This window comes from Oryx dammah, unplaced genomic scaffold (genome assembly GCF_014754425.2).
Source record: "Oryx dammah isolate SB20612 unplaced genomic scaffold, SCBI_Odam_1.1 HiC_scaffold_19, whole genome shotgun sequence".
Taxonomy (NCBI): Eukaryota; Metazoa; Chordata; class Mammalia; order Artiodactyla; family Bovidae; genus Oryx; species Oryx dammah.
In genome coordinates this window covers 5,522,539-5,539,017 of record NW_024070203.1, presented here as the reverse complement: position 1 = coordinate 5,539,017, position 16,479 = coordinate 5,522,539, and the positions used below count along the sequence as shown (strand labels likewise).

The 16,479-nt window shown below is 38.1% G+C and overlaps 1 protein-coding gene across 1 annotated transcript in view; it reads left to right on the top strand.

The window, feature by feature from the left end:
* ADGRB3 (adhesion G protein-coupled receptor B3) overlaps nt 1-16,479 on the top strand; it is an 880,035-nt gene that overhangs the window by 464,381 nt on the left and 399,175 nt on the right. Inside the window, exons 14-15 of the mRNA XM_040261415.1 lie at nt 13,235-13,384; nt 14,411-14,486. Of these exons, the coding sequence (XP_040117349.1) occupies nt 13,235-13,384; nt 14,411-14,486 (226 nt within the window). The remainder of the gene's footprint in view (nt 1-13,234; nt 13,385-14,410; nt 14,487-16,479) is intronic.

Genomic DNA, 16,479 nt, shown 5'->3' with positions numbered 1-16,479 from the left:
ATTAGGTCCTGTTTGTTTATTTTTTATTTTATTTCCATTACTCTGGGAGGTGGGTCATAGAGGATCTTGCTGTGACTTACGTCAGTTTATGTTTTGCCTCTGTTTTTCTCTAAGAGTTTTATAGTTTCTGGTCCTACATTTAGATCTTTAATCCATTTTGAGTTTATTTTTGTGCATGGTGTTAGAAAGTGTTCTAATTTCATTCTTTTACAAGTGGTTGACCAGTTTTCCCAGCACCACTTGTTAAAGAGATTGTCTTTTCTCCATTGTATATTTTTGCCTCCTATGTTAAAGTTATGTTGTCCATATGTGCATGGATTTATCTCTGGGCTTTCTATTTTGTTCCATTGATCTATATTTCTGTGTTTGGTCCAGTACCATACTGTCTTGATGACTGTAGCTTTTGAGTATAGTCTGAAGTCAGGCAGATTGATTCCTCCAGTTCCATTCTTCTTTCTCAATATTGCTTTGACTATTCAAGATTTTTTTTAATTTCCCTACAAATTATGAATTTATTTTCTCTAGTTCTGTGAAAAATTACCATTGGTAGCTTGATAGGGATTGCATTGAATCTATAGATTGCTTGGGTTAGTATACTCATTTTCACTATATTGATTCTTCCTATCCATGAACATGGTATATTTCTCCATCTGTGTCATCTTTGATTTCTTCCATCAGTGTTTTATGGTTTTCTATATATAGGTTTTTTGTTTCTTTAGATAGATTTATTCCTAAGTATTTTATTCTCTTCATCACAATGGTTATTGGGATAGTTTCCTTAATTTCTTTTTCTATTTTCTCATGATTAGTTTATAGGAATGCAAGGGATTTCTGTATGTTAATTTTATATCCTGCAACCTTACGTTATTCATTGATTAGCTCTAGTAATTTTCTGGTGGTATCTTTAGGCTTTTCTATCTAGAGGATCATGTGTTCTGCAAACAATGAGAGTTTTACAGGTGAGATTCTGGAGGCTTCAAGAGGGATCTGGAATGGGGAGAGAGGGAAGAGGGGTGGCTTAAGACACTTGCTAGAGATAATATTGAGAGGAGGTGTTGATATATGGTTTTAGGACTGAAGGAAAGCTGGAACAACCCTTAGGTTTTTATTTGAATATCTGAGTACCTGGCAGCACCTTCTGTGAAGATGAAGAAGTGCTTGGTGGCAGAAAATTGGTAGTTTTGATACAAAACACTGTTTACTAAATGAAAGAGCCACTACGTTGGTCACATCAGGTATTTTTCCTTCTACAGTTAAATACAATGTTTTCTTGCATGACCATTTATGAATTGTCTGTGACACCTTCCACATTTACTAGAAGAGATGGGTGGTTGCAACGTAAGTTTGCTGGCCCTCAAAGCTGAAAATATTTACTTGTTTGGCCCTGTCTAAAAAACTTAATTAGCTCTGCAATAGAGCATGTCTGGAACCTAATTTTAGAGTATGCTTCTCATTTTTCTAAACCAGTGGCCCTTTTCAATAATATTTATAAAGGCTTTGTCTCGTTATAAAGCCAGTCTGTCATTGTTAAGGGCTTCCCAGGTAGCGAAAAGCAAAGGAGAAAAGAAAAGATACAAGCATCTGAATGCAGAGTTCCAGAGAATAGCAAGAAGAGATAAGAAAGCCTTCCTCAGCGATCAGTGCAAAGAAATAGAGGAAAAGAACAGAATGGGAAAGACTAGAGATCTCTTCAAGAAAATTAGAGATACCAAGGGAACATTTCATGCAAAGACAGGCTTGATAAAGGACAGAAATTGTATGGACCTAACAGAAGCAGAAGATATTAAGAAGAGATGCAAGACTACACAAAAGAACTGTACAAAAAAGATCTTCACAACCCAGATAATCATGATGGTGTGATCACTAATCTAGAGCCAGACATCCTGGAATGTGAAGTCAAGTGGGCCTTAGAAAGCATCACTACGAACAAAGCTAGTGGAGATGATGGAATTCCAGTTGAGCTATTTCAAATCCTGAAAGATGATGCTGTGAAAGTGCTGCACTCAATATGCCAGCACATTTGGAAAACTCAGCAGTGGCCACAGGACTGGAAAAGGTCAGTTTTCATTCCAATTCCAAAGAAAGGCAATGCCAAAGAATGCTCAAAGTACCACACAATTGCACTCATCTCACATGCTAGTAAAGTAATGCTCAAAATTCTCCAAGCCAGGCTTCAGCAATACGTGAACTGTGAACTTCTTGATGTTCAAGCTGGTTTTAGAAAAGGCAGAGGAATCAGAGATCAAATTGCCAACATCCGGTGGATCATGAAAAAAGCAAGAGAGTTCCAGAAAAGCATCTATTTCTGCTTTATTGACTATGCCAAAGCCTTTGAGTGTGTGGATCACAATAAACTGTGGAAAATTCTGAGAGAGATGGGAATACCAGACCACCTGACCTACCTCTTGAGAAATCTGTATGCAGGTCAAGAAGCAACAGTTAGAACTGGCCATGGAACAACAGACTGGTTCCAAATAGGAAAAGGAGTACGTCAAGGCTGTATATTGTCACTCTGTGTATTTAACTTCTATGTAGAGTACATCATGAGAAAGGCTGGACTGGAAGAAACACAAGTTGGAATCAAGATTGCTGGGAGAAATATCAATAACCTCAGATATGCAGATGACACCACCCCTATGGCAGAAAGTGAAGAGGAACTCAAAAGCCCCTTGATGAAAGTGAAAGAGGAGAGTGAAAAGACTAAGGTCCATCTAGTCAAGGCTATGGTTTTTCCTGTGGTCATGTATGGATGTGAGACTTGGACTGTGAAGAAGGCAGAGTGCTGAAAAATTGATGCTTTTGAACTGTGGTGTTGGAGAAGACTCTTGAGAGTCCCTTGAACTGCAAGGACATCCAACCAGTCCATTCTGAAGGAGATCAGCCCTGGGATTTTTTTGGAAGGAATGATGCTAAAGCTGAAACTCCAGTACTTTGGCCACCTCATGCGAAGAGTTGATTCATTGGAAAAGACTCTGATGCTGGGAGGGATTGAGGCAGGAGGAGAAGGGGACGACAGAGGATGAGATGGCTGGATGGCATCACTGACTCGATGGACGCGAGTCTGAGTGAACTCCGGGAGTTGGTGATGGACAGGGAGGCCTGGCGTGCTGTGATTCATGGGGTTGCAAAGAGTCAGACACGACTGAGCAACTGAACTGAACTGAACTGAACTCCCAGGTAGCACTCTGAAGAACCCGCCTGCCAATGCAGGAGACATAAGAGATGCAGGTTTGATCCCTGGGTTGGGAAGATCCCCTCGAGCAAGGCATGACAACACCCTCCAGTATTCTTGCCTGGAGAATTCCATGGACAGAGGAACCTGGCAGGCTGCATACAGTCCATGGGTTGCACAGAGTCAGACATGACTGAAGCGACTTATCACATATGTCATTATTATTCACAGGTACTTTACTTGTGGTTTATTTTTTCTTTTTTTGCCCTCCATTTATTTTTGGTATCTTTCCTTGTTTGCATCTCTTTACCCTCTAAGAGTGAATCCTTCCTATACACATTGAAGCCTCTTTTCTGCCATCTCCTTGATGTCTGCAGAGAAGCCACCTGACCACTGAAGCTTCCTGTATTTAGGAAAGTTCCTTACCCACTCACCATTCTCCCAAAGATCACTTACTGTTACTGACGTTTGGTCTGGTTTTGCTTGTCTGTTCCCTGTCCGTCTCTCCTCTGATATGATGCTGGTCACATGAGGGCAGGGGCTTAGATTGTTTTGTTCACTGGTGTATTTCTGGTGCCCAGAACTGTGCTTGACATGTGATAGATATTCAGTTAATATATGTTGGATGAATGAATCTGTTCACTGTATTCTCTCTTTGGGGGAACTTATCCATGTTTGCATTATCAACTATTCTTACTAGAAGACATCCAGTTCATATCTCCAAGTTCTAAATTTGATCATGCTGTAGATCTCAGGTCACTTAGTCCAAAATTTCATTTTCAACCTTTTCTTTGATTACTTCTCTACTTAAACCTTTATGCTCTATTAAAAATGTTACTCTTTTTCAAGATCATTGTAGTTTCCTCACCTTATTCCCAGACACTGCTGTTCTGATGCTCCTGGACATCTTGGCTCTCTTCAAGGCTTTGAGTCTGCACTGGCTCTTTCTTCTTCCTCTTACTTAAATCAGCTCTCAGCTCACATTCTACCTCTTCAAAGAGGCCATCTTTGGCAAACTGACATGCCACCTCATCGGTTCTTTCTTTTATACCACCTGTCACACCTCGAATCATCCAAATTGTTTCTTCACTTACCAAATGTGTGTTTCCCACTAGACTGCAAGCTTGTTAAAGGCAAAGACTGGGGATCTCTTGCTCACTTGCTAGTTCCTCAGTGATGGGACAGTTCCTAGAATACTCTCAGGGCTCAACAGAAGTTTGCTAGAGGAATGAATTTCCAGAGAGAACTCCAGTCCACAGTGATCATTCACTTGTCAAGTCTTGGCACTTGGCAATGCTGTTACTGTTCTGGGGATGGATGATTCACTCTCTTGGGAAGCCCTGGGATTCTAGACTTCAGTTGCTATTTCGTGCCTATATGGGTCCCTGATTCTTACTCCTCTAGTAGGGTTTAAATACCCATAGATCTCAAAACAATACATCACACACACACATACACACACAGTGATCATATGCAAGCATGCCTATTTCTCTGCTCTTGGTTTATTATCATCTAAAGGTCCTTCCTCTGCAAGAATACTGCTCTTCATTTCACAGGTTTGGAGAAGAGGGAAAATTTATTTCCTAAAGCATTTTATTTATTGATTTGGCTTTAAAATTCAGATATACATGCAAAAATGCTCTGCATATCATATTTCATTTTCTATTTATGTTAGGAATGAAATCATGAACTACTTGTGTAGAGAAGATCACCATTTATAAGTGCCTCTTTATAAAAGTACACAAAACATACCCTTTTTAAAAACTGAAATAAAACTGGTATAATCAGCTTAAAATTTCCCTCATTAAATTTTGCAAAGCATAGAAAGAAAATGGAAGTCAGAACATGCAGTAGTTAACAGCAAAAGTACAGAAATTAAGATGCTTTTACAATATATTTCTCTTTAAAGAAAGATTATGATATTTAATAATAGCTTCTCCAACATTTGTCTGCAACAAGGGTAGGCAAACCTTCTCTGTAAAGGGCCAGGTACTAAATATTTCAGGTTTTGTGGACAGTACAATCTGTGTTATAACTGTCCAAGTCTATTACTGAGGCCTGAGAGCAGCCGTAGGCTTCACATGGATGAATGGTGTGGCTGTATCCCAATAAAGCTTAATTTGTGAACACTGAGATTTGAATTTTATTTAATTTTCATGTGCCAAGAAATACGATTCTTCTTTTGATTATTTCAACTACTTAAATCTCTGAAAACCATTTTTAGCTCACAGATCATACACAAATAGCTGCAAGGTCAGATCCAGGCTGTGGGCTGTATTCTGCCAGCCCCTGGTTAAGAGAGTTCAGCTTGAACAAGGTGATGTGTTGGTCTGGCTGGGGGTGACCATGTGTATCAGCAGGAATACATACCAAGGAGTAGTATCTGAGAGGAAGCTGAGGGGATCCTCTGCAGAGATCACTGAAGTTTGGCCAGAAGTTCAAGAACAGAAATCAGAAAAGTGCCCTGCAGTGCAGAGACTCTCAGGCTTTGAAATGGCTAATGGATTAAAAAAATAGAATCTGAAGCTGATAATCCACAATTAATTTAAAAGGTTTTCAATTTTAATGCCAGAAAGGAATATACAAAATGGTTAATTAAAGTTTCAATATATATACAGCAGGTCATTAGAAAGTAGCAGGTTGCATACGATCTTTGACTTGCCACTTTCTCAGCTGCCTGTTGAGTTTATCTATTTCTAAATATCAGAGGGTCCTGCATTCTCTCTTCAAACAAATCAGTGAACTCCCTAATAGGAAAGATGTTTCTCATCTAAATCTCTGTGTGCCGCTCTGGAATGTGGGGTTGATGGAGGCCGAACTGATCGATGCTCTCAGAGCTCAGCACCCTCTCCTTGCAGATGCCCCGCCCACCAGCTCTGTTTCCCAGGAAACGGAGGCTGCACTCTACTCCAGGATTGCCTGTTCTTTCCCCAAGACCCTTAACATTCCAGTCCCTTTGGGAAGGAGACAGCATAAATGAGGGAAGTTGGATGGGGAAACGGGAAACCAAAAAATCTGTCCGTTTGAATGTCTGTTTCCTATAAGCACTGTTGAAGAAACCTGAAATGTGATTGTTCATAAAGATATTAGAACATGAAGATTATGATGGATGAATTAAGCTATGTGTATGTATAGTATCTGCATCCCCTTTTGCTAACCACGGTTCTTTAGTGATATCTAGTTTTGATCTTCTGTTGGGCAAATAAGATAGTTTTATTTCCTCTAATTGAATCATTATATCTGTCTTTTGTATTTAGCACAAAAATATTAGAGTAAGGCAAAGTAAATTTGCTGTTATGCGTTAGGTCCAAACTGCACCACACAGTGCAAAATCCTGCGCTTCTGAGTAAGCAAACCGAGATTTGAATCACAGTGTGACCACTTAGAGCCCTCTTCCTCATTTAAACTGAAAGCACAGATAATAACAATAGGATACTGATAAAACCACTACCTCTTAGGGTTGTTTTAAATATTAAATAGTGTTTCATGTTTAAGGCATCTGAGCCAAGTGCTGTACTAGGAACAGGGCCTAACACAGAGGAACTACATAATAAATATTAATACATGCTGAATCATTTAAGGAACAGTGGCAAGTGCCAAGACCATGGCAAGCGTGCAATAAAAGTCAGCTGTCCTTCCCTTATCTCCCAAATACCCTCAGCATTTTACAAGCCACTCAGCATTGCCATAGAAGTATAAAAGCAATGGCTTCTTAACCTGCCAAGTGCCGCGGAGGTCACACTACATATAGGCTCTGCTCAGCTCCCTTGCTTGCTATGGGCTCCTGAGCAAAACTGAGTCACGTTTATTTTATTGAAGTACCATTGATTTTCAGTCTTGTGTTAATTTCTGCCATATAAAAGGTGATCTAGTTATCCATATATCTATCTATCTATATATATATTTACATTTTCCTTTCATATTTTTTCCATTATGGTTGAGTTGCTTTCTAACACACTTATGCAATGCACCATTCCCTCCCTCCCAAGTGTTATGTGTGGGACTTTGAATCTGTGCAGGTCACCATCCAGTAATGTTGAGTGATGTTTTCCACAAGCACTTTCATTTGGATAACTGGCCAATTTTCTAATACTAGTGAGTCAGGATCCAGTTTGTAAGTTATTCCCTCTGAATCGACATGAAACATAGTGTGAATTTTAAATATGTTGGAAGCATCAATAGTAGGAGGTAGTGAGAAAGACAGCTTTTAGGGCATCCCATGAAGAGCTTCTGTATGCCCCTCCACTTGTGTTTATGATTATGACATGCCTTCCCTGGGGAGTTTCCTCTGTTCATTACAGGACATGAGTCATTGCATTCAGCACTTAGGTCACTGCCTAAAAGTAGTGCTTTCGAACTTCTTTGTGCAGGCCATGACTGCAACAGAAATACTGAATTTGTCATCCACAACACAGTAGTTTCCCTTCTCAATGGAGGAGATAGATTTTTAACTTGACTGACCTTGTGTAACCAAATAACCAGAGAAGGCAGTGCCTTGCTTCTGTCAGAAGCTACTAGAATAAAGGAATGAAGGAAAGGATTAAGAAAGGGATGAATGGAGGAGGGAAGGAAGGGAAAGGATAAATTTAAAGGGAACTGTTAGTCACGCCCGAGGTGGTACATTAAAGTTGATGCATTAAAGTACTGAAGAATGACCTGTATTTATTTTAAGTGCAATTCCTGCCTTTGGTCTGAATATATTCAACATTAAGTTTTGACTATGTAATTTCGTGCCTAAGGTCACTGAAGGACAACCAAAAAGGAATGTTTAATGCAAAATTCAAATGCTTTATCATACTATGGATGGACGATGAGGTAGTTCCCTAGTTCACCTGGAAGTAATTATGAGGAAACCTACTAGAATAGCCAACAGTTCCACAGGACCACTCATGCTTCAGGTACTGATTCGGCACCCAGCTCTCACTGCTTGACATGTAGTTATTTATTTCATCCTCCAACATTCCAGTGAGATAGATAATATTATTATCCCCATGGTACAGAAGAGGAAATGGAGGCACAGAGAGGTTAGACAGTTTGCCCCGGGTCACACAGCATGTAAAATGAACTTGAAGTTTATCCTCTAAAATGAGACTTTTGAGAGTGATTGGTGGTGTTAATCATAATCGTATAAAATAACAGAAATGAACTGGGACTGGTCCTAAAAGTCCAGGACATCATAGTTAGCCTAAAATATCCAGAATTTTAATCCAGGCCCAGATCCAGAGTCTACGCTTATCTGACTCTAGTAAACTGTCCCTTTCTTCCACTGGCTCACATTTGCCCATTTCTGTTCATCCCTGCAGCATTTATCTGTACACTTCAGTCACTAACATTTTCTTTCCAGGTGCCTTATTTTTTCTCATTGTGTATTTTTTCAGTGGAAGTATAGTTGATTTACAATGTTGTGTTATTGTCATTTATACAACCAAGTATTTCATATATACGGGTATATGTGTGTGTGTATATATGTATATGTATATAATTTTTTCAGATTCTTTCCCCTTATAGGTCTCTGCTGTTTATCTGGTTTATATGTATGTATTTGTGATCCCATGAACTGTTGCCCACCAGACTCCTCTGTCCAGGGTATTTTCCTGGCGAGAATAGTGGAGTGGGTTGCCGTTTCCTCCTCCTGGGGATCCTCCCCACCCAGGGATCAAACTCATGTCTCCTGTGCCTACTGTATTGGCAGGCAGATTCTTTACCATTGAACCATCTAGGAAGACGCCTGTTTTAAGTAGTAGTGTGTATATGTTAAGCCCAAGCTCCTAATTTATTCTTTTTTTTTTCTTATTCATAATGCAGCTGATTCAACTTGTAGTGGACCGTACACATTACAAAGATGAATCAGACAGAATCCCCATTGTCCAGGACCTCAGTCAATAGGACACAGGGCTAAAATGTCATGATTTTTCTCAGGAACAAGTTAGAGGCACCCTATCTACTTTGATGAACCAAAGGAGAGCTCAGTGGTTACAAAAAAAAAAACAACGAAGAATGACTCATGTGCTTTTAGCTCCTTTGTAAAAATTCCCTTATGCTTTCTTTTTTTTTTTTCAGATTTTATTTTATTATTATTATTATTTTTTTTTTACTTTACAATATTGTATTGGTTTTGCCATACATCAACATGAATCTGCCACAGGTGTACACATGTTCCCAATCTTGAACCCCCCTCTCACCTCCCTCCCCATCTCTCTGGGTCATCCCAGTGCACCAGCCCCAAGCATCCTGTATCCTGCATCGAACCTATACTGGCAATTCATTTCTTGTAGGATATTATACATGTTTCAATGCCATTCTCCCAAATCATCCACCCTCTCCCTCCCTTAGGCTTTCTGATGGGCAAAAATCTATACCAAACCCGAATCCCCTGGGAGCTTGGCCAGTAACAGACATGGTGCTCCCAGAGGGTTTCGTGCTGTATTCCAAATGCAGAATGAAAGCAGTGAATATGCAAAATGAAAGGCAGCCGGGTTTGCTCCAAGGCTTATCCATGATGAGTCACCTATTTTTATTGCATGAAAAATAAGGTCTAGTGTTGTAATGAAGACACGACACAGTGAATTTGGGATAATTCTTCGAGCATTCAAGACTCACCTATGTGTCCAAGGACATTGTGTCCTTTGAGATTTTTTTCTAACCACTTTAATCTTCTGTAAGAAACACATATTCTCAGTTTTTGAGGAGAGACACTATATTATTTGAATCCTCACGACGGGATTTTGTGCAGCAACTTATGGAAGCAAAGCATGCAGGTTGTGCTCTCATGCTCTGCACTGATGCTCTTTCACTAGACACGTATATACTCTAGACATGTCTTAAGACATCATTGACTATAGTTGATTTACAATGTCATATTAGTTTCAGGTATACAACACTGTGAGTCAAATATATATTAATATATACACATATATATCTTTTTCAGATTCTTTTCCCTATCAGTTATTATGAAATATTGAATAGAGCTCCCTGTGCTATACAGTAGGTCCTTGTTGAGTATCGATTAGTATTTTAAGCCTGTTAATCCCAACTGCCTAGATTATCCTTCCCCCACCTCTCTCCCCTTTGATAACTGTCAGTTTGTTTTCCATGCCTGTGAATCTATTTCTGGTTTGTAAAAATAAGTTAATTTGTGTTATTTTTTAGATTCCACATTTAAGTGATATCATACAGTATTTGTCTTTGTCTGACTTAGTATGATGATCTTTAGGTCCATTCATGTTGCTGCAATGGCATTATTTTATTCTTTTTTATAGCTGAGTAATATTGCATTGCACAAATGTACCACATTTTCTTTATCCATGGGCATATAAGATGTTTCCGTGTCTTGACTGTTGTGAATAGTGCTGCTATGAACATTGGGGTGCATGTATCTTTTCAAACTATGGTTTTCTCTGGATATATATATAAGGCCTTTGTTTTTATTCTTACCTCTTTTGAGCTCCCTGGTTCCCTAAAGACTAATTGCACTTAAATTTTACATGAAGGTTTTAGAGAAACTGAGTGAAAAAGGGAAGGAATTGAGGACTGGGTTGGTCCAAGTGTCTGTTACAGGGACTGAAAGAAAGAAAAAATAAAAGTCATCTTTAAATCATTTTTGTTGTATGGAAATAGGCTTTCTTGTTAATCATGGCACCATCATAAAGAACGACAGTGTCACCTTAAGCATCTTCGTACGTAGGTTTAATATAAAAATGTGCACATTTAAATACTGCATATTTTAATGAACTTGTATACTGGTAATTGAAGGCTGTATTTGATTCTTGTCAGTCTATGAAGTCATACCTCTTTTTATAATGTATTTATCTAAAATGCCATCTTACTTTATGAACTACATTTCTATAAAATTAATGAACACATGTTTGTTTTTATACACTTCCTATGCGCAATACTGCACAATTTAAAGGACTTCTTACAGAAGTTAGATAAGTGATTCTAATTTTGTATTCCTTTAGTCTAGAATCAGAAGTCAATCAAATCTATATGGTTGTCATTTAACACCCAGTGTACCTCCAAGTGAAGAATGAATGCACTTCATAAAGTGAGATGCATGCATGTATAATTATATCATTTTTATATATTTAAGAGTAATGTATTGAACCCACACTTGTCCAGGATCAAGTGATATACAATTGATACAGAATAAGCTTCTTCCATATGACATCTATTTCTTTTTGATTGTTTATTTTTTCTGTTTTGTTTTCTTTTCATTGTATATAGAAGCCATAGGAATTATTAGACCTCAGAATCCAACAGTTTATCTTTTGTTTTCCTTTATAATAGAAACCAGAAATCAGAAAAGGCTTTATTATTTTTCATCAGTTTTTAGACCAGCGAAGTGAAATAAATGTCCTCTCAACACCAAGGCAACCAAAGTTAGAATCAAGGAATTTGGAAATAGATGCACTTAGCTTTGGATATTGAATGAAGCCTGAAGGACCCTTAAGAAAGAGCATGCTGCCAGTGTGCTAGCCTGTCCATCTAGCTGCACTGGAGTTTTTGGACTCTTTAGGACAGATAAACTGAGTTGACTTCTAGACCATAAAGACTATGTTGTTTGAATTATTAAAGAGACTAAAATAATTAGAGATGCTATCCCAAAATGGCATTTCATATCCATAACAATTTATGTTACCCAGCACCCTTTTCCTTCAACATTTAGTTACAAAATCCTTTTTTAATGTTATTATGTCAAATTACAGGCCAAATGAGATTCTGTTCTGTTCTGATAATGGATGTGTATAATAGTCTGAAAGAGCTTTCATAAAGTATAGTAATACATAACCAATTTAATCTGCAACTAAGCTAGTGGTGAAGTAATATATTTATACAACTAATATTGTTAAATTCATAATTTTCATTCTTTCTTGTTTAAATTACAAGTTTCTTTCCAATGAAATACATTTATGAGGAGCCTAATGGTTTCTTACTACAGCTTTGCTGTTGTGATAGCTTTTAGGGCTTCCCCACTATCTTTCCATTTAAATCATACATAGGACATCTGAAACTTTAATGTAAGGCAAGTATGGACCTAAGTAAAAATTACAAATTAAGTAATCATTGAAAATATATATAATCAATAACTGCTTGAGTATTTACTATCATGGTTTTGTTACATATAGTTATATATTGACATATATATATATATATAATTAAAATATATTAAGACATAGCTCAGTTGGTAAAGAATCTGCCTACCATACAGGAGGCCTGGGTCAATTCCTTGGTTGGGAAGATCCCCTGGAGAAGGAAATGGCAACCCACTCCAGTATTCTTGCCTGGAGAATCCTATGGACAGAGGAGCCTGGCAGGGTTGCAAGAGTCGGACAAACTTAGCAACTAAACCACCACCACCAACCAACCAAAGCATTACCAAATATATTCATTGAATACAGAATTCTATTTTCACATATTTATTACATTTATTACCTTCAATTATGGGTGTGCATTTTAAGAATTGTTCGTTATTGCTATTCTACTTGTTAAATAATTCTGCATATTATATTGTCTCTGTGGTTTTGGCATTGGTGCTTGGTTGTTTGAATTCTGACAGTTCTGTCTCCCAGAGCAATATGCTTATTTTTCATGTTCATGGTACCCCAGCCAATCCGTGAAATAATTGTTCCAATGGCAATGTTCAGAGGTGAGCACAGAAAACTTGTTCTGAAGACAAAGTGCAAATTTAAATGAAAATGTCAGTCTGTGAGTCAAGTGTGTTAATCGAAATATTTAACAAAAAATACGGTATGGGCTGCTAACCATTAGAATGGAGGCCCATCCTAAACAACCAGTATGTCTGCACATTTTGTGCTCTGACTGTGTACCACTGACCATCATTGTATGATCCCCGCTGAGAGCAACAAACCAAATTAAGAAGAAAAACAGTCACAGCCTTAATGAGCATCATCTAATATGAAGGAATAAGTATGTATGTTTTAGAGCTCTGATAAACATAATTTGGACTAGAAATTTTCTTTTGACTATACTGAAAGGTTTAATTTGGTCAATTTTGATAACACTGAAAGATTTTAGTTGACATCATTGCTTCTTTTTTAATAGTGGCTAGCATTCAGAAGCTTCCTGCAGCCTCTGTTCTAACAGACATCAACTTCCCAATGAAAGGACGGAAGGGGATGGTTGACTGGGCAAGAAACTCAGAAGACAGAGTGGTCATTCCAAAAAGCATCTTCACTCCTGTGTCATCAAAAGGTAAATATATGAAGCCATTTAGGCCTTGAGCAAAAAGTATATGAGTTCAATACTATACTAGCAATTTAGTCTGCAATCATGACCTTAAAGTCATTTTGTTACTATAGAAAACTCAATTTGGTGTTGCCTAAATCTTAATTTACTTGAGTAAAAGATCTATTAAAAAGTAAAAAAAAAAAAAAAAAATACAAGTGCAAATTATGGACCTGCTGATGACATGGTCAGATTTTCAGTGTTGACAGTCTCACCCCATTGTAAAGCATGTGGCACAGTATTTTAAGTTTAGGTATTAAAATAGGTTGTGTTTTCTAGTCCGTGAAAAATAAATTATTTCTGCCTCACTTGAAAAATTGATATATGAAAACAAATCTAAGGAAAGACTTGAGTTTTAGAACATCTTAGGTAGCCTCTTAAACTGAATGACCCTTTTCAGTAGTGACACTGTGGTCTCAATTCTTACCTTGGAGGTCTGACATTTTAACTGAGAGCTCCCAAGAGCATAGGCTGTCTCCTCACATCACCTGGAATTTAAGCTCTTTTGCTATAGCTACAGCCAATTCTTGTCTCAGCTTGAAGGAAGGTTCCTTCATGACACAAAACCCACTGAAAACATATCTTCTGGGGTCATGATTAACATATAGAGTGTGTGGGCTCAATTGCCTGGCACAGTTAAGAAGGGATTTCTTTCTTTTTTTTTTTTTACTTTACAATATTGTTTTTTTTGACATACATCAACATGAATCCACGGGTGTACACGTGTTCCCAAACCTGAAACCCCCTCCTACCTCCCTCCTTGTACCATCCCTCTGGGTCATCCCAGTGCACCAGCCCCAAGCATCCTGTATTCTTCATCGAACCTAGATTGGCAATTCATTTCTTATATGATATTATACATGTTTCAATGCCATTCCTGGCTTTGCATCGATAAATACTGGAATCCCCTTGTAATTAGGAGATTAAAAGTTTTATAGCACATAGTATTTTTCTTGCTGTTTTGCTAATATGTTTAAATTTTATTCTTTCTAGAATTAGATGAATCATCGGTCTTTGTTCTTGGAGCAGTCCTGTACAAAAACTTAGATCTAATTTTGCCCACTCTGAGGTAAGCTACAAAGTAATAAGCTGTTGTAATCTCTGTAAATTATTCCAAAAATGTGATTATAGCTCATTCTATGAAAATAGTCAAACAAGCTTTGGTAATACAAAGGGCTCTTCTTAAATGAAATAGAAAATACCAATTTAATGAACAGCTTATTAGCATATCATGGCATTGCAAAATAAGTAGGAAAGATAATTTTGGTGCCTGATTATAGCCCTGTAATTCTGACTTGCCTTGACTGAGGGGAAAAAAGTAAGAAAAAGAAAACCTCAAGGCTCTATAATAGAATGGATCATTTTAAAATTAATCTGTCTTCTTGCTTTATTTGTACTTAATGTTACTGTTCACCAGCATGACATGAAATTAAAGCAGTGCCATGATGGCTGAGAACACACGTTTTGTTCATCGTCACAAGATCTCAATTTGCTTCTAAATAAATATCCAATTACAGTTACATTAAGAAAAAATGCTGTTGTTCAATTAGAGGAGTAATTTTGGAAGAAATACATTGATTTCTTTCCTCCCAGACATTAGAAAGAAACAATTACAAATAGTAATTCTACCAACATTAATTTATTTGCTCTGCTGTCTTAACTGGTTTACCAGATCAGTAAAGAATCCGCCTGCAATGCAGGAGACTCTGGTTTGATTCCTGGATCTGGAAGATCCGATGGCGAAGGGATAGGCTACCCACTCCTGTATTCTTGGGCTGCTCTTGTGGTTCAGCTGGTAAAGAGTCTGCCTGCAATGCGGGAGACCTGGGTTCGATCCCTGGGTTGGGAAGATCCCCTGGAGAAGGGAAAGGCTACTCACTTCAGTATTCTGGCCTGGAGAATCCCATGGACTGTATAGTCTATAGAGTCGCAAAGAGTCGGACACAACTGAATGAATTTCACTTTCACTTCACTTTCACAGAAAAAAAAAAAAAAGAAACAAAAACATGGGCTCCCCAGGTGGTGCAGTGGTAAAGAATTTGCCTGCTATGTAGGAGATGCGAGAGACGCGGGCTCAGTCCCTGGGTCAGGAAGATCCCCTGGAGGAGGGCACGGCAACCCACTCCAGAACTCTTGCCTGGAGAATCCCATGGACAGAGGAGCCTGGCGGGCTACAGTCCATGGGGTCGCAGAGTCTGACAGGACTGAACTGCTGGACACTCAGGCACACAGAAAGCAAGGTGTCCATCTGTCTGGATGATGCTGTCCTCACTCTTGAAGACCTGTTTCCTCCACCAGAGCTCTCAGTGGAGAACTGAGACAAAACTGTATTTTAGTTAAATACAGCCCCAGGGCTGTGAGTGCTTCCTCAATCCCCTGTGAGTAAAGCACTAAGTTTTTCGAGGCGAGAGACTACAAATTGATGTGTACGTTATACCAGGGGTATAACAAATGGGCTAATAAATAAAAACAATTAGAGTTCAGTCCAGTAGGAAAAGACCTCTCAAGAAAGAAACAGTTGCAGTGACTGTTAGATTATTTGGAGAAAATCTATGTGGAGCAAATTGATAGAGTTGATGTGTCATCCAAGGGGAGGTTTCAACCACAGAGACAACTCAGAAATCTAGCTTTCTTTAACTCTGTTCTTCTCTGGATGGAAATTGGGCTTCCTAAATTTAAATAGGTTTGTGGTTCATTTGGTTCTACTAATACCTTTTCAAAGCTAATTCTTTCACTTTGAGCTTTTCCATGGGTTTTATTAAAACACATTGGTCTGTACAGTTACTCGCAGCTAAAACTAATTTGTAGTAACACTGCCTCTATCTCTGTGTATGATATTTATTTGAGGAGAAAGTTAAAAGATACTCAAAGTTAGCCTCTTATTTCCATTGGCAGTTTGTTAGTATAAAGCTAATCTTGCAAGAATTCTAGATTAGGCACTAACTCAAAATCAGATGATTTGGGTTTTAATTTCAGTTGAACATAACAAGAAATTTATAAGCTTTTCAGTCACTCGGTCATCATCTGCTTCAGTTCAACTTTAAAATAGAAGCACCTTGATG